General features: G+C 39.2%; 1 protein-coding gene across 1 annotated transcript in view; it reads right to left on the bottom strand.

Moving 5' to 3' along the window:
• Nucleotides 1-22,664, bottom strand: part of LOC120432223 (protein artichoke) — a 49,993-nt gene that overhangs the window by 7,489 nt on the left and 19,840 nt on the right. Inside the window, exons 2-3 of the mRNA XM_039597398.2 lie at nucleotides 636-1,083; nucleotides 255-535 (exon numbers count right to left, since the gene is read on the bottom strand). Coding sequence (XP_039453332.1) covers nucleotides 255-535; nucleotides 636-954 — 600 coding nt within the window. The 5' untranslated portion in view covers nucleotides 955-1,083. The remainder of the gene's footprint in view (nucleotides 1-254; nucleotides 536-635; nucleotides 1,084-22,664) is intronic.

Here is a 22,664-nt window from a genome sequence, read left to right as displayed (position 1 = left end):
CGATTCTACACTTTCAAACGTGTGTGAGAAAAAAAAGTGATTTGTTGACATTTTTTCGATTTTCCCGCAAACGTCAAACCGTATACAGGTATACAGGATCTTTGTCGGAAGAGATCCGAAAAAATATCCGGCATCAATTTGTACGGATTTGACGTTTGCTGAAGGTGCTGAAAAGTTTGGTCGATACACGCTTCAGGAAGAACAGTCCTATTTGGGTTATTTTTACCCAGTCAACATAATCAAATTAAACTTACCTGCGTCAACTTTCCGTTGACAATGCTCAAACTCTCCAGGTGAGCTCGCAAGTTGCTCAAACTGTTCTCCTTCAGCTGCTGGAGGTTTGAGTTGGAAAATTGCAAATGTCGGATGTTGACATCACTGCTTTGCTGGTTTGCCGGCGCGAACAGATCCACCGTGAGTGACTTCACGGACCGATCAAACTCGTAAACTGAGAGTGACTGAATCGGGGAGGAGATTAGCTGCAGGGTGGACCTCAGAACCACCGCCGTAATGCTTGGACACTCCAGAAAGAGGCCTGTGAGGTGGGAATAATTTCGAAGGGATATCAATCAAAGTAGGCATATTTTGAGTTGCATTTCTTGCTTTCTGTCAAAAATCCTCATAAAAAAACTCACCATCCTCAAACTTGTAGCACGGACAGGCCGAATTGTCGACGAAGCTCGGGCACTCGATCTCGTTCGAGGACGCCGACGAAAAGTGGTGCTCCTGTTCATCCAGCTGTTGCAGGTGCTGTTGTTGGTGGTGGCCATGGTGACCACTTCCGCCACCTCCACCTCCACTACCCTGCCCACCTCCCCTTAACCGTAAAATCTCCTCCATCTGGCCGTAGCTGATGCGCTGAAGGAGTATCAGGCCGACCAGCAGCCAGCACCGCCATAGATACTTGTAGTAGGGCTGCGTCAGCCCCAGGTTAGGCCACCAGCGGAGCATCATACCTTGGTGATGGTCGCAGTAGGCGTTGTTGGTGACTTTATCGCCGTGGCGTCCACGTGAGACATTTTTTGGGCTCACACCACGTGGCGCACTTGGTGGTTTGTTTTTGGTTTTTGTCTAGTTTTAATTCTGAAAATTAATAAGAGAATAAAAAGAAGATATTAGTAAACGCTTTAAAATCAATTAAGAATTAACAATCATTTTTTTAGATGAAAATCCTCCAGGAAAAGCTCCTTTTCAAATATTTTATACACATGTATGCATGTGTATATGACGTTTCAGCAATTTTCTTTCCCCAATCTAAGCAACCCAACGCAGCAGCGAAAATGTTTACCCCCTCTTGTTTGGGCCAAACAAGCATCGCAGCAACCTGCTCTCGAAAGTGCCTGGCAGCGATTTTCTGCCCTTTTTGTTCACTTCTGCAGATTTCCCGCTGATCCAAGGAGACCACGAAAATGGCTTCAAAACGGTGGAAAATTCGGGATTTGTTGACGCGCGATGCAGGTTAAGCCCGCGATGAAAAAAGGAACATGTGTCGAATCATAATTTTACAAGCAAGACGGAGTAGACTGTAATCCAGCTTTCATGACTTTTGCTTGCTTAGGAGTGTGTACACTTTCATGAGCTAATAAACATGGCAGAGAGCTTTTAAGGAAAATTTGTGCCGAGTAAGTTGGTTATTTTGCATCGAGTTCCACCCCGCCCCTGAAGCATGCATAACATTACACAGCTGAACAAATTTGACGACAAAACATGTTTTCGTTGGAATTTGCATATCCACATCAGCAGCCCTGCGGCGGCAGTGTTGCCATCCGTTCCGAGCTTGTGCAGCATTGTGCAGCTGGGAACAAATTTACCCATTTATTGAAAAATGGAAATCCATCACAGCAAGCGAAGCGGAAGAAGGGGATTCGATTCGAAGCGTATGCCATGATGAAACTATCTCAAGAGGATCACTTTCCGCAAGGGACTATAATCAATAGTTTCCGGTTTCGAGCAAATTCCGTTCGAGAAGGAGGGAAGACTTGTCGGTGATCCGATGGGTAATCGCATTATGCTGGTCGGACGTGACCAAGTAGGCTTGGGAATTTCGGTTCTTTCGACGGGAAAAGTTTGTTTTTGTTACAACCCAATTTACGAAAACAAACCCCAAAAACTGCTAGGTGGATCGCGCTCGTCGTCAAACGATAAAAGTTCCTCTCACAGTAGGCGTTGCGTTTGTCTTCACTTGCCTTTTTTCCGAAAAAGGAATAAATTAGATTTACCATGAAAAGATGCTCCGAAAAGTGTAGTCTCAACGTCTCATGTCTGTATAAGTATATTTAGGACCGATGGCGAAGTTTGCTCTATTCAGGCTGTGTAACAAAGTCTGTCTTGTCTAGCAGGCTATGGATCAGCCGCTTGCACAAAACTGATGAAATTAAGTTAAGTCCTAGTTTAGTGCGACGAACAGAAACGTGGCCTACTACGTGCCTCGTTGCGAGTGGAGGCTGTTTGTCGAGGGGAAACTTTGGCATAAAATGAGATAGATCTTTTTTTGTTCAAGGATATTTTTATAGCTCGAAGATTTGTTTTGAAGGTTAAGATGAGTGGAATTCGTTTCGATAGCAAACGAAAATCTCAAGTTAATGTGTTGGACTTTTTGAACGATTTTTTTAAAACTAGTATTCATTTACCCATTTCTTTAAAATTTCTAAGTTTATTTGAACATTATATATTGAAGTATTCAAAGATATAAAAAAAGTTTTTGAATAACTCTGAAAATGAACTTTTTATAAGGTTGTTGAAACGAGCTCAGAAAACTGGTGCCCGTCACTCTTTAGCCGCTCGTTTCAACAAAGGTCATCAAGCATTTTGAAAACTAGTGACAAGAAAACATCAGTGCGATCATCAAATTCCACTGCAGTCCAGCCTCGATTACAACAAAAATTTTTTTTTTATTATTACCTTATTTTTAACATCAAATTCTGCAACCCAATTTCAGTCAAATTTAGGTTGTTAATTGCCTTTTAGCATACCAAATACACTTTTTCAGTTTTTCAACGCCGTTATTTTGACCGCCATCTTGAATATAAACATTGTAAAATACTTTAGAGCATGTTTGGGGTCATACTAAAGCTCTACAATTGGGTCCTAAAATGAAGCTTAGATTGCTGATATTATTGTTCACAGCGATAAAGCTTATTTTTCTGAGTACAATGCCCTTTTGTACGACCACAAAGAGCTTAAAATGGTTTTTTAAATCAATTTTAAAAAATTAACCTCGCGGTCCTTCTAGACAGAAAAGCTCCTAGCTCGTTCCAAGGGGACCATAGTTGATCCATCGAAAAAATGTTGTCTTGTCAAAAAAAAATTGCATTAAAATGAAGAAAAAGTGATCAGAAATGGTTTTTAATCGTATTTTTTACCGTTGTACATAAAAATTGGCATAGGGCTTTAGTACAATTTAAAAAAAAACAAAATATTTTTTTCGTGATTCGATTATCTGAAGATTCGATTATCCGAAGTGAATTTTTTTCCGAGGCCTTTGGTTAATCGAGTCTGAAGTTTTGAGAAGATTCTACTGTTTTGCTAAATTTGGCAATTGCCGAGTTGCAAAACTCGATTTTTACAGCATTCGTCGTATTTATTCACCTTGGGAAAAAAAATTGTCTTTTTTTAACGTAGAAAATTATTTTGTTAATTTTGATTTCACTCTAAGATGATACATCAAATTTTATGTTATAGAAAGATTTTTTTTTTAAATTTGGTTTACTTATTTTAACCAGTTTCTGATGAATTTTCACCAGGTTCACATTTTTACACAATTCTTTAGGTTAAAATTACTCAAAAAAGAGGTAAAATTCAATCAATCAAATTTTAAACCTTTAAAAATTCAACTTTTTTTTTGCTGTGCAATTAAGAATCATAACCAACTAATAACACATAACTTTGATCCAAAAATATTTAAGCTTCTAAAATGAAGTTTTTTCCATAGCCTTGTTTCTTATTTAAGCATTTTTAAAATGTTCGGTTTGATTTTGAAATTTAAAAATATTTTTTTTCGACAAATTTAAATTTTTACAAAGATGTATTTTTTAACAGTGAAAATCAGACCAATACAGTGCCATCTCGTTCTTGCAACACGACGTAATTTTGATTTTGCAAAAACAGTGATGTTTCCAAAATCTGGAAAACTTGAAAAGTGTATTTTTTCGAGAACCTCAATAAACATCGTCATAATGACGTGTTGTAAAAAACGGGCTGGCACTGTAATTGCCGAGGTATCGTCAGTTGAAAAATAAAAGCTAATTGTAAAACGCTTTAAAAAGTCATTTTTCTCAAATTCATTTTTTGCAATATTTGTAAGATTTTCAAAGTCTCAAAAAAATATTTTGAACTCTCCCAGCTACTTAAAAACCTTTATTTCCTACACTAACATTTCAAAAGGGCCAAACATTCAATATTAAGCCCTTTTAAAATGATAGTCTTGGTTTAAAAATTTTGAAAATATTATTTCGAAAAGATCAGAAAATTTCACAACTGTTTTATATTTTAACATTGAAAATCGGACCATTAGTTGCTGAGTTATCAACATTAGGAAATGGTGGGTTATTTGGATGAGACTCAGAAAACATCAATTTTCCTATTTTTAAATCTTTGCACGGCAATATCTCCGCAACTAAGGGTCGTATGAACGAAGTTCAAAATAGCAAAATATAAAGATTTTTTTCTGCTCTTCATTTTTTTTTTTCAAGTGTGGGCGAACATGTGCACTAATTTTAAAAAATCATAACTACGGCTATTTAAAAAAAATACCTTAAAATGAACTTGAAAACGGTGCACTTTATCAAAATTTCAGTTATGTACATTTTGATTGCAAATTCGATTTACATCGAAAAAAGAAGTTGAAAATTTTTTGCGACCAATATTTCGATTTTTTTTGAAAAAATCAGTATTGATTCAAAAATTTATAACTCGGTAAAACATTTTTGTCCATTCTGGAAATTTCTGAAAAGTTGGCATTTAATGTCCCCTAAAACATATTAGAAAATAAAAAGAAATAAAAATAGTGTTTTTTTGCAAATCAAGTTTTAGTGACAAAAAGCGAAATTGAAAACCACCAAATAAAATTTTACCCTGTATCATTTTTTCAGTGTAGTCCTTATCCATACCTACAACTTTGCCGTAGACACCAAATCGATCAAAAAATTCCTTCAAAAGATACAGATTTTTGAATTTTCATATGTCATTTTTGTATGGGCAGCTGCCAAATTTATATGGAAAATTATATGGACAAACTAATGATGCAAAATGGCTTCTTTGGGAATACCGAAGGCACCAATAAAGTTTCAGCTGGATTAAAAAATACAATAAAAATCGAATGACCGAAATCTCAGAGAATTGCTCAAAAGAGTATTTTTTTATCACAATGATCACAATTCATACAGCTGAAAATAGTTTAAAACTGGTTTTAACCACGTTTGCTGCGTTTATTTACAGAAAGTTTTTTTTTAAGCTTTTTCTAAACTTGAAATTAAATAACGTTTATTTTTTTAAATATGTTTGCAGTTGAGGGTTAACATTCACTATACTAGGGAATTACTTATCTATCCAAATTGTTACCCTTTTGTTGCAAATTTATCGTATTCACAAGTTCAATTTTTGATGCTCCAGAAAATATATTTTTAATTGCAAAGATTTATTGTTTGTTATGAACATACCAGAAACTATTGACTATAAATTGCTAATTACAAAAAGATTTGGATAATTCATAAACCCTTAATGAAATGTTTGCTCCCAAACCAATCAAATATAAACCAATAAAACCAAAATCAATTCCCAATAAACCCAGATTCTAAATTGCGCTCTGCAGATTAATAGATCAATGAAATAAAATCTCGATAAAAACCCAAGATCGCTACACCACCAAACTTCTCGTCCTCCACGAAAGCGGAACACTTCATTTTACGACCTCCCCCATTTGTGCTAATTACCAAAGGCACTCAAGAGTACGGTTTCACGCTAGTCTCAGCAAAACTGGGAAACTGGTCCGCATTCGCAATTCCGTTGATTTAATGAAGACATTTGCGCGTGGTTTTTTTTTGTTTCTTTGCCCTCTCATGAATAAGCACTCAATTAATTCCGTCCAGTTGCGGTCGTCGTCCCAGTTTGATATATTGATTGCTCGAATGACACCAGCTGACACACAAATTCCAGACATTTTCGTTTTTTTGCCGCACTAATTCTCACCCTCCGCCGCACGCAGAGAAGAGTTTCAGTAGGCCATGGACCAAAGGGGCCATTCCAGCGAGCACGACCCCGCGCGCGATTGTGGGGACGTGATGCGGATTTATCAGCCTGCTTGGATCGTTCGCTTGACTTATTATTACACATTCTTGGAACGGGAGGGAAAGTAACATTTTTTTTTTTTGCGAGAACAAAAAATACCCATTCTGGTGAAGGGAGTGACCGCAGAAGCCGCAAACACGCAAACGATATTCTTCGTGAGCTGGGAAAGTGCAGGGTGGCGACCCATTGTCGGAGTTCCCACCATCAAAAGGGCGAGCGTGAAATAAATTCCCAACCAGCTCCAGGCTGGTGTCACGAACGGACAATCGTGTGGTTTGACTTTTTCCCTAACCTCCAGAAGATGGTCAGTTAAGCGGAATTCTGGACCAGACTCGTCCCTTTGGGAGGAAAGTCCGGTCGCAGCAGGCGGCGCGTCCTCGTCGTCGACTGGTCGGTTTGGTGTCAATCCGATTGTGTCTAGTTCGCCGCCCACCCTCCACCCTTCGTCGCCATCTTGGATCACGTGGCCTACTAGGACTTGAAGTGGTGGCGACAACAACAACAATCCCAGGGAGTTGGCGACGGACGGTTGATGGTGATAAAAGAAAACAGACCACAGTTGGCCGTGGGATTCCGGTGAGAGGAGGAGTTTCTGAAGGGTGATGGAGGAGGGATGTTGGACGCCGCCTACTGGGACCGACTGGAACTACTGGTTTTGCTGAGGTTCGTGGCAGAGAATTAAAGCTAGTGATTTAGCCATCCTGGTGGGATTGTTGGATAGAGGACTTGTCTGGTTTTGTTCGCCGCAAAAGAAAGGCCATAAAACCAAGAGGTTTGATGATGTGTGGTGATAAATTAAGATGTATTTCTATGGGGGATACATTATTGGAGTTTGGAGACAAAAGGGATGCGGGTTGGCATTGATTTTATGACTTTGATATCTGACTTTAATAGGAAGTGGTTTGAGAAATGATGTGGTTTGGAATGGTTTTGTTTACTTCTGATTTACTTTAGATTCTCAGGGGTGACCAAAGTATGGCCCACGGGCCAAACGTGGCCCGTGAAGTGATTTTTTGTGGCGGACCCATTTTTAATAAACATGTAAAATGGCCCTTTGAGGCATCTGTAAGAGATTGTATAATTCCTAAAAATTAAGGTTAACTTAATACTTTTTAATTTAATAATATTTCAACACCAACATTTCAAAAAGCATCATGTACAAACCGTGCGTTTTGAGAAAAACGCATTTGAATGTTGAGCATCATTTTTCAATTCCCATTTTAATATAAAAGCAAAAGAAGATGTTCAAATGATAACAAACGATGAATAACATTGCCTTTATTGATACTTGATCATCCATATTCGATGAAAACAAGATCCTCTGTAATTATTAAGTCAAATGTAATTACAAAAGCCGACTCGGTCCTAACCAGGTCCCAGTACCGAAAAGGACCTAATAAAAATAATTTTATGAAAAAAAAAAAAATATTCGATGAAATATTATTTCCGTCATTATATTTAGGAAAAACAAACATAACTTCTTTCGAAATCACAATAGGGTCCTAAAGCCCCATTTTTATGTACAACGGTAAAAATACGATTAAAAACCATTTCTGATATTTTTTTTATTTTTATTCAAAAAAAAATTGACAAGACAACATTTTTTCGATGGATTAACTATGGTACCCTTGGAACGAGCTGTCAAGTAGAGCCTTGACTGCTTGTAAAAAAAAACAGTTTCAGGAAAATTTTGCACGCCTCGGTTTTGCACTGCCCCGGTTTTGCACCGTTCAGCTGCCTCGGTTAAGCACGGTCCAGTGCATAACTGAAGCACAGAGCTTATGGGATTTTGGCTATATGGGAGACATTGGCTTTAATCGTATGAAAAATCATGCAAACATCAAAAAATTATAGTGTTTTGGAATCGGGATGATGTCAGTTATCCATTAAAATTATTATTTCATGAATATTTTCACAAAAATACGTATTTTTCCTGTATTTCGAAAATGCATTTTTTTTTCTCTAGAGAATCCAAAAATATATTGTTATTGCAATATGGGTATCAAATGATCAGGTTTTTTTTTCATACATTTCGGATGTAATAACAACATTTTTTGAAAATACTCAAAATTTTCACAAAACTACGTTTTTTTCGAAAAAAATACTCAAAATTTCAATTTTTGCAATATGGGTATCGAACGATCGGGATTTTTTCATACATTTCGAATGTAATAACAACATTTTTAGAAAATACTCAAAATTTTCACAAAACTACGTATTTTCGAAAAAAAATACTCAAAATTTCAATTTTTACAATATGGGTATCAAACGATCGGGATTTTTTCATACATTTCGAATGTAATAACAACATTTTTAGAAAATACTCAAAATTTTCACAAAACGACGTGTTTCCGAAATAAAAATACTCAAAATTTTCACAAAACTACGTATTTTTGTAAAACTTTTCAAAATTTCAGTTTTTACATTATGGGTATCAAATAATCAAATCATTTTTTTTCAAAAACCGTAGTTTTGTTAAAACTTTGAGTATTTTAATTTTTTAAATAACTTTTGAAATGTATGAAAAATCCCGATCGTTTGATACCCATATTGTAAAAACGGAAATTTTGAGTATTTTTTCGAGAAGACGTAGTTTTGTGATAATTTGGAGTATTTTCTAAAAATGTTGTAATCACATCCAAAATGTATGAAAAAACCTGATATTTTTTTTCCCCTTTGCAATAACAATATATTTTTAGTTTCTTTAGAGAAAAAAAATGCATTTTCGAAATATAGGTAAAATACGTATTTTTGTGAAAATTTTCATGAAATAATAATTTTAATGGATAACTGACATCATCCCGATTCCAAAACACTATAATTTTTTAATGTTTGCATGATTTTTCGTACGATTAAAGCCAATGTCTCCCATATAGCCAAAATCCCATAAGCTCTGTGCCTCGGTTATGCACGCCTCGGTTTTGCATCCCCCATATGCGGTGCTAAACCGAGGCATGACTGTATAAATTTTTTAAATTTATAAGCTGTCTTTAAAATTCGTTCAAAATATCGAAAAATTGTGATAAGTATTTTTTGTTATGAATTGCTTTTAAATTTGTCAGTTGGAGAGAATATGATAAAGAATATAATATAGATCAGCGATTCTCAACGGGGGTACCGGGCCTACTTGATTTACATGGCAGGGGGTACCAGCGTAGAAGAAGGTTGAGAATCGCTGATATAGATGAATAAGTTCACCCAAAGTTAAAGAACGAGGGGATAGTCCTCACGAAAAGAAACGTGAGGAAAGTACTATTTTGCGAGAGTATAGTCCTCTCGCGTGTTCATTCGTTCATTGGAACAGTTCATCCCATTGAGTGGCTTATATGGACAAATGACCGCCACTTAGTCACCGAACCATGGTGGCCCATACGGCAAAGGCACAGTTCAATATGCCGAAGGTCTTGGGTTCGCGTCTCGGTACCGGTACTTTTTCTTTTTTTTTTTTGATAGATGAACTTTTTTTGAAGATAAACCCACACAGAAAAAAAAAGTTGAATTTTGGAATGTTGAAAATTTGGTAGGTTGAATATTAACTCTATTTTTGAGTAATATTGCATAAAAAATGTGTAAAAATGTGAACCTGACTAATATTCATCAAAAACTGATGAAAATTCATCATTTTCTGGGGTAAAATTAATAATTTTTTTTGCCACAAAATCTGTCACCATTTCCTGATGAATATTACCATCATTTTTTTTTCTGTGCATGAGTAAAGTACTCTCGGAAATTTCGGGATTTATCCTCTCCGTCCGCACACAGTACCATTTTACTTCCGAACCGTGCTCTTTATCCTCTCGTATGCCGATGCCCAGTTCTGGGTGTTGAAATGAGAAAAAACAAATGCAGTAAATATGTTTTTCACGGCAAATATTTATTCCAGAACAAATCTAACTGGTTTGAGCTTATGAATAAATAGATAGGCATTGAATTTACCTTAAAAATCTGCTTTTTAATTGAAATACCATTTTATGCAATCACAACTCGAAATTTTCAAATATTTGGAGCGATGTTTGGAAATATGTTTGCCTTTTTCGGGCACCTTGTATATAATACGAAGTAGTTTTTTAACTTTTTTTTTAATGATTTTGCCTAATAAATGACTTTGGTTAAAAGAATTCTTCTTGCACAACCCTCTTTGAGACATTTAATGAAACCAATTCAGTTTTCATTCAATTTGGTCATGGTAAAAAAACAAAAAAAAACATTTTCTGAAACTTAATTTTTAAAGGAAAGAGCTACCCTTTTTTCAACTGATATTACAACAATTTTCGTTTAAAATATTATCAAAATTATGATAGTTTATTTTCATTCCATAAAAGCATAATTTGTGTTGCCCCGCAAATAAATAAGAGCTAATCCCAGTTGTGAATGCTTCAGAAATTAATGTAATCTGAAATAAACCTTAACATGAAGTTTTTAGACGAACTGACAAAGTTCAATAAGAACAGCAAATTGAATTTAATGAAATAAAATTGAGTTCTATCATTATTTTTTTTGTAAATTAAAAAACAATACCAAAAAGTTAAGAAAATGTATACTTCCACTAGTAATTCGGGAATTCCCAGAAAATTGACCAATTTCCCGGGAAACGGGAAATATATTTTTTCGGGAAATCCTGAGAATTTTTTTTCCCGGGACGGGAAAAAAAACAACCAATAGGTGATTTTTCAGTTTTATAGAATGATTTTTTTTTTCAAAATTATTCTTATTTGGCCCGCAAGCTCATGTTTGTTATTTGTACCCGCCATTCAAAAACTTTTAGCACCTTTGCTTTAGAATGTTTGACAACAAAGAAACTTCAATGCAAACGCTTCTAACGCTAGCACGACTAACGCTTATCGCTGTCAAACAATCAACTGCAGTGTACACGACTAACCGTTTCCACCCACAAACTCATTTGCAAACCGGAAAAATGCAAAACTTCAACACCCAGCAAAATACCAGACAAACATCATCAGGACCTTAAACTCATCCCAACCCGATAATCATCCCCCATGTCAGAGAGGGGCTCGAAACATTTTAAATCCACATTAAAGCCGATGACGACCCCAATCGGGTCAAACGAATGCACGTTGAGAGAGGGGAAATGAATTCGTATTATTTGTACATAAAATGCACACAAATTGTTTGCGTTCGAACCTTTTCCCACCCCCCTGGTTGTTGAAAGAGAGAGAGAGGTTCTGATTTATTCACACATACAAAATGCTGTTGCACATCCTGCTTTTAGGTGATCATTGAAGCGAGGGTTATGCAACCCGCACAGCACTACAGTTTGTCTAGGAAACAGTTTGGCCAATGTTTGACAGATCCAAACGCGCTGGACACCAAACGCCCTTTACGCCCAGCAAAACTGGCAGTGTTGCAAGCACAAAACATACGTTGCCAGTGCCTATTTATTTTTCATCGGCCAGTCTGTTTCCCCTAGACAGTCTGTACACAGCACCCGCCGCACAGCTGAGCCTGGAGAATTTATTTCTCAAATTAAAGTTGAATTAACGTTTCATTTCGCTTTGTGTGCAGCAAGCAAGATCCGCTCAAGTATTCTAAATTATTCAAAGTATGTGCCTCTCTAATTCCTTCCTCAGAACTACCAACCACTGCCACACACACATTCAGACTCAGACTTGGAGAATAGATATTGTTACACCAGCAAATGCAAATAGTCAAGAGGGAGAGAGTCGAGAACCATTCCGAAACGAGACTCGGAGAAAGACGAATGATTTATGCGTATGCACGTGCCATTCCGGTTTCCAAGTGTATACTGCACACTGAGATTGGGGCAATTTGGCAGTTGGTGCACCGATTGTGAGGCTTACTAGCTTAAAATGAGTCTACTAGAAGTGTTCTAGACATTCAGCAAGCAAAAATCACTTGATAAGAGAATTTTCGAAATGCTTCCCAACCACGGACGTCAACATCGAGGTACCTCTGAGCGAAACTCTCAAATTTCGAAGTGTTTGGCGATCTTCAGGTAAGTGTTTAGTGCAAACAACAGTGAATTCAAGTGAGCTAGGTGCAACTGTCAATTCTGTCAACTCTGTCAATTATTCTGTCAACTGTCACGATTTACCCTGGAGGCTGTTCCCTCCAGGGAACGTCAGTAGGCACTTCCGTGGAGGCAGTTCCTGCAGCATGGCATGCTGCGTTCTGCCAAGGCATGCTGTGGTCTGTCGGATCCACAACCTAAGTTGGCATATGTGCGTTGTCTTGCTGTCCCCCCTCAATCTCCCCTCGGTCTTGCTTCCGTCGCTCGTAAATAATTTCACTCAGTCAATTTAAATTGAGTTAATAAACGAAATTATTTCAAACACGTCCGCCCTGGCTGCTGCTGCTGCGTCGCAGCAGGCCTTTGTCATCGTCAAGTGTCCCAGATGGAAAGGGCGGAACGTGCCTACTTCGAAGGGGCGCTCGTGCGCCCTCCACGCGCGCGCTTATTATTGCGCAGAATGTCGGGCGGTGGCAGATGGTGGCCCCAAGATTATTTATGCTGAATCAAATGACGGTGCTGTTCCGTCGATTGACGTCTGCGGAAGTAGGTTACCGGATAGAACCTCCAAATTTTTCACCAAAAATATAAGCTAAGCACCATTCTAAATCGATCGTCAAGATGAAACGGCAATGTGTGAGAGTGGCACCGTGTTTGCAATTTATCTGTCAGCGGACGGCCTCGAAAAAAAACGCTACAAAAACTATAAAATAAAACGCACGCTAGCGTACGCATCCCCTCGTTTCCGGTCCACCATTAAAGTTAACGATAATGGAGCGAAATATTTTCACGATATTCTACGCCGAACGTGCCGCTCGTTGCCAGCATGTGGCGTAATTCGTGAAAGTCCCCCTCCCCCTGCGTTACTTGTTGACTGTCGCAAAACCGCCTACTGCGACCGTAATCGCTCGAAATTGTAGACAATACCGTCGGAATCTAATCCAAAGCCAATTTCGGCCATTAACGAAATTTAAATTTAATCTTTCCAAAAGCGCTCGTAAACACCTTCGCTGTCAGGGTCCATAAATTATCACCTCCTCCCAGGGGGAAGTCATCCCCAACAGGTGCGCCTTCGCAGGAACCCTCCTGTCAACCTAACAAAGACGCAACAGTGAAAAATTAATCCCCCAAAGAGGACTGCAAAATCACCTTTCCTCCACCCACTTTTGACCCAGATGGCAGCACTGCCCTGTTGAATTTAAATAGAGCGTGTAATCGCAGGTTACCGACGCGCCACCTACTCGGAATCCTGTTGTTACTAGCGTGACAAAAAGCTCATCGATTGAGGTTTTGCAGCGTGACTGTGTTTCAAATGTAGGTGGCGCCAAAATGAGGTTACTTGCCAAAAATCGTATTCCTTTCTGCTGGATTGAAGAACAAAATCGCTTATTTCTCATTATATCCTGCATCAATCTTAATGAAACTGGTTGCAAAAGACGAGAAAAAATTTTTGCTTTAAAATAATGAACATCAATTTTTGGGCGCGCAAAAATTTGTGAACTTTTTCTTTAAAAAACATGTTTCGGAACACGAAAAAATGAGTTTTCCGGTATATATCAACGAAATAAGCATTTATATAGTTGATAACAGATGTGTTAATGTATATTCAACAATTTTTATTGATTTTTGACAAACTTTCTTGCCAAATAGTCCAAATTACTATCTTTTTCTAAATTTACAGTTTTCTCATAGAAAAATCAAACAAATATTGGAAAGTTTTACACCAACTTGTTGGAAATAATTTTTCTCATCCGAATCCGGCATAAGTTTTATAAAAATGTTGATTGTGAAGCTAAAAACACATTTTTTTCTAAAAATCTTACGCTATTTGTTCATAGGTGGCGACATGTGTCTTTTAGCTTTGCTGCAAAACCTCTATGACATCCGAGTAGGCGAAGGGGGAAGAAGTGTCATAAAAATTCGCCGTGTTGTGACACTTGCGTTAAATGAAAATTGAACATCAACGCGCCGGAATTAATTAACCTAGCAGAGGCCGCGTTAATCCCCTTTGGTGATAATGGCGCGCTCCGGTGGCGGGAGGCGGAACTATTAAAACCGAAGTAGGCTTATTGTGCTTGCGGAGCGCGAGGATCCATTATTGGGTTTTGGGATATGGTTTTGGGGCAATAAAGTTTATTGACCATGAGGACGTGAATATTGGCGCGAGCTGGAAAGCCATTTGGCTAATTGCTAGTGGCGGTTCAGGGTTCGCGATAAGGGCAATTGGGACATTTTCGAGGGATATATCACGGGGAGAGGCTTAATGGAAATTGGTGCTTTGACAAATTAGTTGAGCTGTTCATTGAAACATAAAATTGAGCGCGGTTGTGTAGAAAATTCAATGCTGGTTTGTTGGTCAACAAATGATCCCAATTTGTAGGGATAGTGAAATTTCACGATTTCGCGGACAGCGTGAAATCCGCGAAATTTGTCTTTTTCCGCGAAATCCCGTGAAATTTTAAGTTTATGTGAAACTGTAACGATTTCTCTCAAAATATTTTATCAAACTCAAATAGGAATAAAAATAATTTAAGGAACTATTGTAGAATTAAGCGAGTGAATACCCTTGTTCAATTACTAATATAGGGTTAGTGAATTATTATGCTTTCGCGGACGGTGTGAAATTCATGGAACTTATATTTTTTTTCAAATCATTTTTTTTTTTTTCAAATAACATCATGATTTCAACCATAAAGACTTTTTAAAGTAAATTTTGTAAGTTTTCAATTGAAAAGCTTGATATGAAGCATTTGTAGAATTGTTTAGATTTTTCCGATTTTTTAGGAACTAACAAAATTAAGTAATATTTTTTTCGCTTAATTAAAAAAAATACTACTAATTTTCAAAAGAAATTAAAAGAAATAAGCTTTGTTTTATCCAAAATTAAATGTAGAGTATTTTATATATTTGAATTCTCCTTTTAAAAACATTTCAGACTTTTTTTTTCCAAGTTCTGTTTAATTTTACCGATATTTGATTATTTGGGTGGATGATTCCCGTGAAAAATGCCACCTTTTTTCTGTTCTCATTTTGAATAAAAATTTCCATTTTGTTACAAATCATAGTACTTTTGCCTATTGATTTTAAATTTTGTTTTTGAAAAGAAAGATGAAATCCTTAAAAAATATTTTGAATGGGCTGAATGTCGCAGAAAATTCAAACTATTTTACTCATTTTGGCTAGGGGACCATCCATAAATAACGTGGACACCTTGGGGGGGGGGGGGGGGGTTGACGATTTCCACGCTCCATACAAAAAAGATTTTATTTGTATGGAAATTATTAGGGTTAGTGAATTTTCACGATTTCGTGGACAGCGTGAAATTCGTGAAATTTGATGATTTCCGCGAAATCCCGTGAAATTTAGCATTGTTTGTCTAACGAGTACTTAAACATAAAAACACATTTTTATTTAAATTTTATTAGTATTAAATTGTGATATGAACATTTAAAGAATTGTTAGGGTAGCGAAACATACATTAACATAAAATTGCTACAACATTTATAAAGAAAGGAATGCTATGAATACTTAAATTATGTAAACAAAAATCAGTAAAAACATTCTGTGAATCATCGAGTTGTCCCTAAATGTACTGACAGTAAGACTACCATTTTACTTTAAAGATAGAATTTTAACAAAATTCAAAAATATATTTTTGACCCCTAAAAACAGGTTTTTCAAGCACAATGAAGTTTTTTTCTGAGTCTCTTGAAATTTCACGATATTTGATGATTTGATTTAATGGTTCTCGTGAAATTTTAGAATTTCCAGTGTGAAAATCATTGAATTTATCAAGTCTGTTACAAAAGAAAAAAGAGCACAATTTTTTATCATTTTTTAATATTTGTTTAGCATATTTTGTAGTTTCTTGAGAAGATAACAAGTTTCTTGAGTTACAAATAATTTTATGTTTAACCGTTATTTTTTTCAATTTATTTTTTTCTTTTTGCCTTTTTGTAAAGGGAGATCACAACTATTAAAAATATTTGCAGCAGGCAAAATTTTGCAGAAGATTAAAGTTATTTTAAACATTTTGGCTAAACAAGACGTAAATCTTGTATTGATATGGAATTCAATCAAATACATCAAATAGAAGCAAATCGAAAAGAATCTTAAGGTTTATAAGTCGATTATTTTCGAAAAGTAACAACCATTCAATTAATAAGAATACACAAGCCCTACATTTATTGATGTCAACAATCTTACGTGACTAAAAAGGGAAAGAAATTATGCAAAGATTTGCTCGCGTTCAAAATTGGTTAATTAAATTTATATGTAGATTATTGAAAAATAATATAAAATGAAGCATCACCAAAGCTACCTTGATACTGACGTCCGTAATAGGGAAGCGCTAGAAATTTCTCCAATTCAATTATTCAAATGAAGAATAATTGCCGAAAAGTTCATGTCATCCATCCAACTTCACTTTAATTCCAAATGACTGAATTTGTAATTTTTCACCCAAATTTCATTTCATTAACCAAAATTTCCCCCAATAAATAATTGTCATCTCTCCGGAAAATCTCGCAAACAAAAGCAACCCATGACAATGGGAAGCCGTCGAAGCCTACTGCGACGAACTCCTCCTCAACGCGTCGCGCCCGCAGCAAAAGCCAAAGGGGCCAAACGTGCCCGAGTTGGCCGGATTCTCGTACGTTATATCTGTCGAATCGGGCCTGAATGGACGGATGGATGGCTGTTGTTCCGGCTGGATGGGATCCGGAATGAGATGTTGAAATGGTGTGTGGCTCGACGCGTGCTCCTCCAGCACTCTTGAAAGACACACCAGCGTTACGCACTACGGTGGAACTCGGGTGGTTTGACAGCTGTCAAACGAATCATTTTCTTACACGTACGTTTCAAATCACTCAGTTTTCATCTGTAAAATTTGAGTGAATTTCACTCAGATCTGGGTGAATATCACTCAGTTTTCGTGGAATTCTGAGTGAAATTCACTCAAATCTGACAGATGCCCCCTTTACTCATTTCTGAGTAGGTTCGGTTTTGACGAAAACTGAGTGATTTTGAACGTGCGTGTAGCGTTTTGCAAAAAAGTGACAGATCGTTGAATCTGACGCTGTCAAACCAACGGCGTTCGCCGTATTTTCAAAGAAGAAAGGAGTACGTCAAACCGCCTACTACGACTGCCGAACCGAGCGCAGGCATTCATCACCCCGGGCAACGTCGGATCTCGCCAAGAACTCCAAAACAAAACCCGATTGTATTACACGAGATTCCACGTACGTGGTCTTCGCAGTAGGCCATGAAGTCGCAAAAAAAAGAACAAGACGAAGCAGGCGATCACGTTCCGGTTCGCTTCCGCGGGGACGGATGCCGTAATTAATCAAAGAACGGCCTGCTTCGACGGCCCCAGCGAAGACATGTTTCTGTTGTATTACTAAATAAGAGATTAAGTGATTTGATTTAGCTCCAGTTTCTTCGCCGTAAATCGCACGACACGACGGGGGCAAATCTATTTTCGACGCACCACTCTGAAAACCCCTTCTTCTCAAACGGGGATTGCCCGGGGAGTCAATCCGACGCCACCGTCGACGGCGTGGCTTGGAATAAATCATGACGATTCTTCTCTCTGTACCCTTCAGAAACGTTGAAAGACGGCGAAATTGGAGCGAAATTTTTCACTCAACTGCCAGTCGTCTGCCCTCTTGAGCCAATCAATGCTAAGTGAAGAGGAGATTGTGGAAACGCTTCACAGAAACGGTGGGAACTTGGGGGGAACAAGTCGTAAACGACTGATTAAACTGGATTAGAAGATTGCACTTATTGGATCTCAAGTGGGGGGCACTTGAGATTGAATCGCAGAGGTGTCAATTTGGAAAGTGAGGGAGAATTTGAATTTTTCAAATTTAAACGAAAAAATCTGGTTTAAGAATCGACAACAAACAAGGTAGGCGACGGCGACGCCGTCTGAGCTGCGTAACTGACAGACAATGCCTACTAGATTTCAGACATCACTGACGACTTCCAAGGTAACCTGATTCTGCCAATCTACTCGTTTGAAAAGGGAAATATTAAATATCCGTCACGGTTCAGTGAAATGTTTTGGTATTATTGACAGGTGGGTAAACAAAGCATTATTTTGAGGTTATGTAGGTTTGACAGATAGGGGAAAATATTTCTTAAAATTCACTAGCGAAAATTTCGTTGACAGCTCTCAACCAACATCGTCAAAACCAGCATAAACCGCCAACGGAAACTGCTCCCTAACCTGTGAAATTGACTAGATAAATTGCTATCAAAGCCATACCCCCAAACCACACAAAAACCACTCCAACTTTCCCCAAAATCTGTCAGTCTGGCCACACTGCCGAGGAAAACTTTTCCACTCATCGTTTAATCATATTTCGGTTCTGCGGCGAGCAGAGTGGGAGGAGGTCCCTCGTATAACAGGATAAACACCGCGTGAAAAGCTACGAACGAATTCAATTATATCCAGAGTTTCGGCGTAGGTGGCCATGATCCGCGTCCCACTTCCGCCCCCTTTTCCAAGTTGATGGATCGCGTGGTCGAAGCAAGCCACGCTACTCTGTTTGCCCCGGAACTGTCACTTTCAAGGGGCAAACATTGACCAAAGTCAAGTCATGCTACGGTCACGGCCTACTGCGTGTGACAGGCACCTGACTGACAGGTCGCTGCGCCGCAGAGCGGCCTAATTTCAATTTGCAAAATTTGGTTTTGCTGGTGGGCGGTGTCACCACTCCTGGGAGCACTGCTTGCCGCACTCGAGCTTAGTTTAAATTGCGAGTACTCCTCGACAGAGGCAGTTGTTGTCGCTGCCAAATAGGCAGAAGATCACATTTCTGGCGAGAGCGTCTATTTTTGGCGTCCAGTCGGGGCTGTTGGAAGTACGGTCCACGTAATTTTGACGTGCTTCGAATGTTATTGAAATAATTTTGTCACACTGCGTTGATAATGGACGCCAGACGGTGCACGCGTCAGGTGGAGGCAATTTTGACGTTCTATTCTGGGTGGTGTTTTGTGTCGATGTTGAATAGTAGTGAAAATTTTGCTGATTTGAAATTAATCAGGGTGACTACTTAAATCTCATTTTCAAATTCACGACTTTTTTACGACTTTTCCAAAAACTCAAATTACAGGCATTTGATATCTAAAGAATGATTGAAAAATACTCTCAATAATAAAATCAATACCGATACCAATAAAAAATACTTAAAATTAAAAAAAATCGAACAGCATCAAATTCCTTAACAAAAAATACTTCAAACATGGAAGCACTCATTATTTTTATTCAGAGAAGAAACATGTACAATTCAAGAGTTTTTTTTGGATAGGTCCTATAAACATATGGAAGACAATAGTTTATAGGTCCTTTTCAAAAAAAAAACTCTAGAATTAGCCTTTGCAAAATAACCAAAAGCTTTAACTCAACTAAACTAAAATTTAAAAAAATATTTTTTTTAGATCTTTAAGTTTTCAATATTATTTACTTTTAAGGTTTTCAAAATAATCTGCATTTCAATAGTTTAATTTCAAGGTTTTGAAAACCTTCTAACCATTAAAAAAAAATTCAGATTTTTTCAAGGGTGTCTCACCACATCGGATGCCACCCGAATGTCAACCAAATGTAGTCAAATGTCATCCCAATGCATTGCACCTCATTCAAAGCCACGGTTCGATACCCTCGTACTGGAGGTTCCCAAATAGGTTCCCATTCGTTCGTACTAGAACACTAGTCACACGTAATCCACGATACGATCGCTGACTGACCTATTACGTCCATGTTAACAACACGGTCTCGCTCACACCTCACCTCACCTCTCTGTTCGGGCGTTCGCGTACACTCTCTCGTGCGCTCCCGCCGAACAGCCGTACCTCTCTCCGATTCCTTTTCCCGTCGTGTCCGTACCCTCTACAGTCAGGTACGCTCATACGAGAGCACCGGTCTGGGATGGGCGCGCGCTCTTGGTGGTAGATACATCTCCGACACATCTCCGAGTGCGCACCGCTCCGAAGAACCACGTATGACGTCCATGTTAACAACACGGTCACGCTCACACCACACCTCACCTCTCTGTTCGGGCGTTCGTACACTTTCGTGAGCTCCCGCCGAACAGCCGAACCCGTATCCGATTCCTCTCTCCGTCTCCGTCCCTATCTCCTCTCGCCCACCTTCGTCGGGTCCTCTCTGCGGGCCTGCGCTCATACGGGGGCACCGGTCTACGGTTGGCTCGCGCTCTCGGTGGTAGATACGTGTATGTATCTTCGAGTGCGCACCTCCCGTAAAACCGCGTATGACGATCCCGGTTCAATGATGGAGTTTTCATATACGCTCATGAAGGGCCTCCATTACCAAACTTGACTCCCCATAGGTACGAGAAAGCAGAGCGTTCCCCAAAAGACGACTTAAAATTTGTATGCAATAAAAATGATCTCCAACCGCCTGCATCACAAGTCGGGGCAAATCGGGACATCATGTCCGCGGACGTATGCATCGGTGTTGAACGAAAGTCCCCGTACCCCCCAGCCTGGAGTTTGGTCACGTCCTGGCCACTCCCGGAACCGGTAAAGATTGCTTCCCCCGAAGGTAGGCATGCTCTGCGGGACCTCTTCCGTGCCCGTAGACGGGGCCACCATACACGCGTGCGCTACTACATGGGTCGACGATCTCGCACTTCCCGACCCCAGGGTCCCTGTCCGTGTGGAATTGCATCTGGAATAGTAAGCGTATATGGTGACCCCGACTCGTCATGCAAATATTTTTTTTAACCCGTTTTTTTTCATTTCTTCTTCTTTTTCTTTTTTTTCTTCTTCTTCTTTTTCTTTTTTTTTCTCTTCTTCTTTTTCTTTTTTTTTTCTTCTTCTTCATTTTTTGACCAAAGCTCATGAGCGTACATCGGATAAAGTATATGGGGCGTACGCTGGCAAGGTCGAGCGCAAGCGACGCTACATGCTGCCACCAACACTGTCGGCGTACACCAGTCCATGTATATGGAGTGTACGCGGGTTTGCGCACACGATGTTCCCAGTCCTAGGACGGTACATTCCTTCGAAGTGTACGGATGCGCACCCGAGGTTGCCTACCATGTCAACCTTTTTCATATGCCAGACTTAGGCAAATTTTGCCAATTTAGGTGAACTTTTTTCCCATGTAGGCGAAACTCGCCTCCAAGTAATCCAATTTGGCCTCCACTTAAGTAAACCTTGTCTCAGCGTGGATACCGGTACCTAAGCTCATCGGCGTACACCAGTCCGCGTATATGGGGTGTACGCGGGTTTGCGCACACGATGTTCCCAGTCCTAGGACGGTACATTCCTTCGAAGTGGACGGATGCGCACCCGAGGTTGCCTACCATGTCAACCTTTTTCATATGCCAGACTTAGGCAAATTTTGCCAATTTAGGTGAACTTTTTTCCCATGTAGGCGAAACTCGCCTCCAAGTAATCCAATTTGGCCTCCACTTAAGTAAACCTTGTCTCAGCGTGGATACCGGTACCTAAGCTCATCGGCGTACACCAGTCCGCGTATATGGGGTGTACGCGGGTTTGCGCACACGATGTTCCCAGTCCTAGGACGGTACATTCCTTCGAAGTGGACGGATGCGCACCCGAGGTTGCCTACCATGTCAACCTTTTTCATATGCCAGACTTAGGCAAATTTTGCCAATTTAGGTGAACTTTTTTCCCATGTAGGCGAAACTCGCCTCCAAGTAATCCAATTTGGCCTCCACTTAAGTAAACCTTGTCTCAGCGTGGATACCGGTACCTAAGCTCATCGGCGTACACCAGTCCGCGTATATGGCGTATCCCGTACTTTTGGATCAATTTGCCTACATTGTTGATCGAAACCTTTTCAGCGGCATGCACAGTGAATGTTGCCAGATCGTTCTGTTGCCGGCCAAACACATCGTACTTTGACCTTGTGAGCCCTCGGCTTACGGCATCATCGAAAATTTCGACACCACTCTTTCTGACATCATCTTCGATGAGTTTCGGCCATTCCACACTTGCCTCAGCGATGACTTGCGATGCTGACAGGTCGAACATATCCAGCAAGGCCATGACTCGATGCGGCACGAGACCGATCACCTTCTGGACACGTTTCCAGAACCGCTCCTTTATCTGCCCCCTTTCTTCGGCATTCATCCTTGCTGCTATTGTGATAGTCAGTACAACGGCACTATTTTAGTCTGCAAGGAAAGGAGAAAGACGTTTGGTTAGCAAAGGCAGGCAATAAAATGGCAAGTTTAAATGCATTATAATGCATCCGAACACATCGGATGCATCTTTTATGAGCCACCCCCTGGATTTTTTAAATTTTTGAGGTTATCAAAATTTGAGCATGAGCATGAGCATGAGAGACCACCCATGGTTGTCCTTCTCCGTTGCTGAACAGGACCGTACTAACCTG

Source organism: Culex pipiens, chromosome 1, assembly GCF_016801865.2.
Source record: "Culex pipiens pallens isolate TS chromosome 1, TS_CPP_V2, whole genome shotgun sequence".
NCBI classification, from domain to species: Eukaryota; Metazoa; Arthropoda; class Insecta; order Diptera; family Culicidae; genus Culex; species Culex pipiens.
The sequence above is the reverse complement of the archived record's forward strand: the minus strand, read 5'-3'. Positions and strand labels throughout refer to the sequence as shown.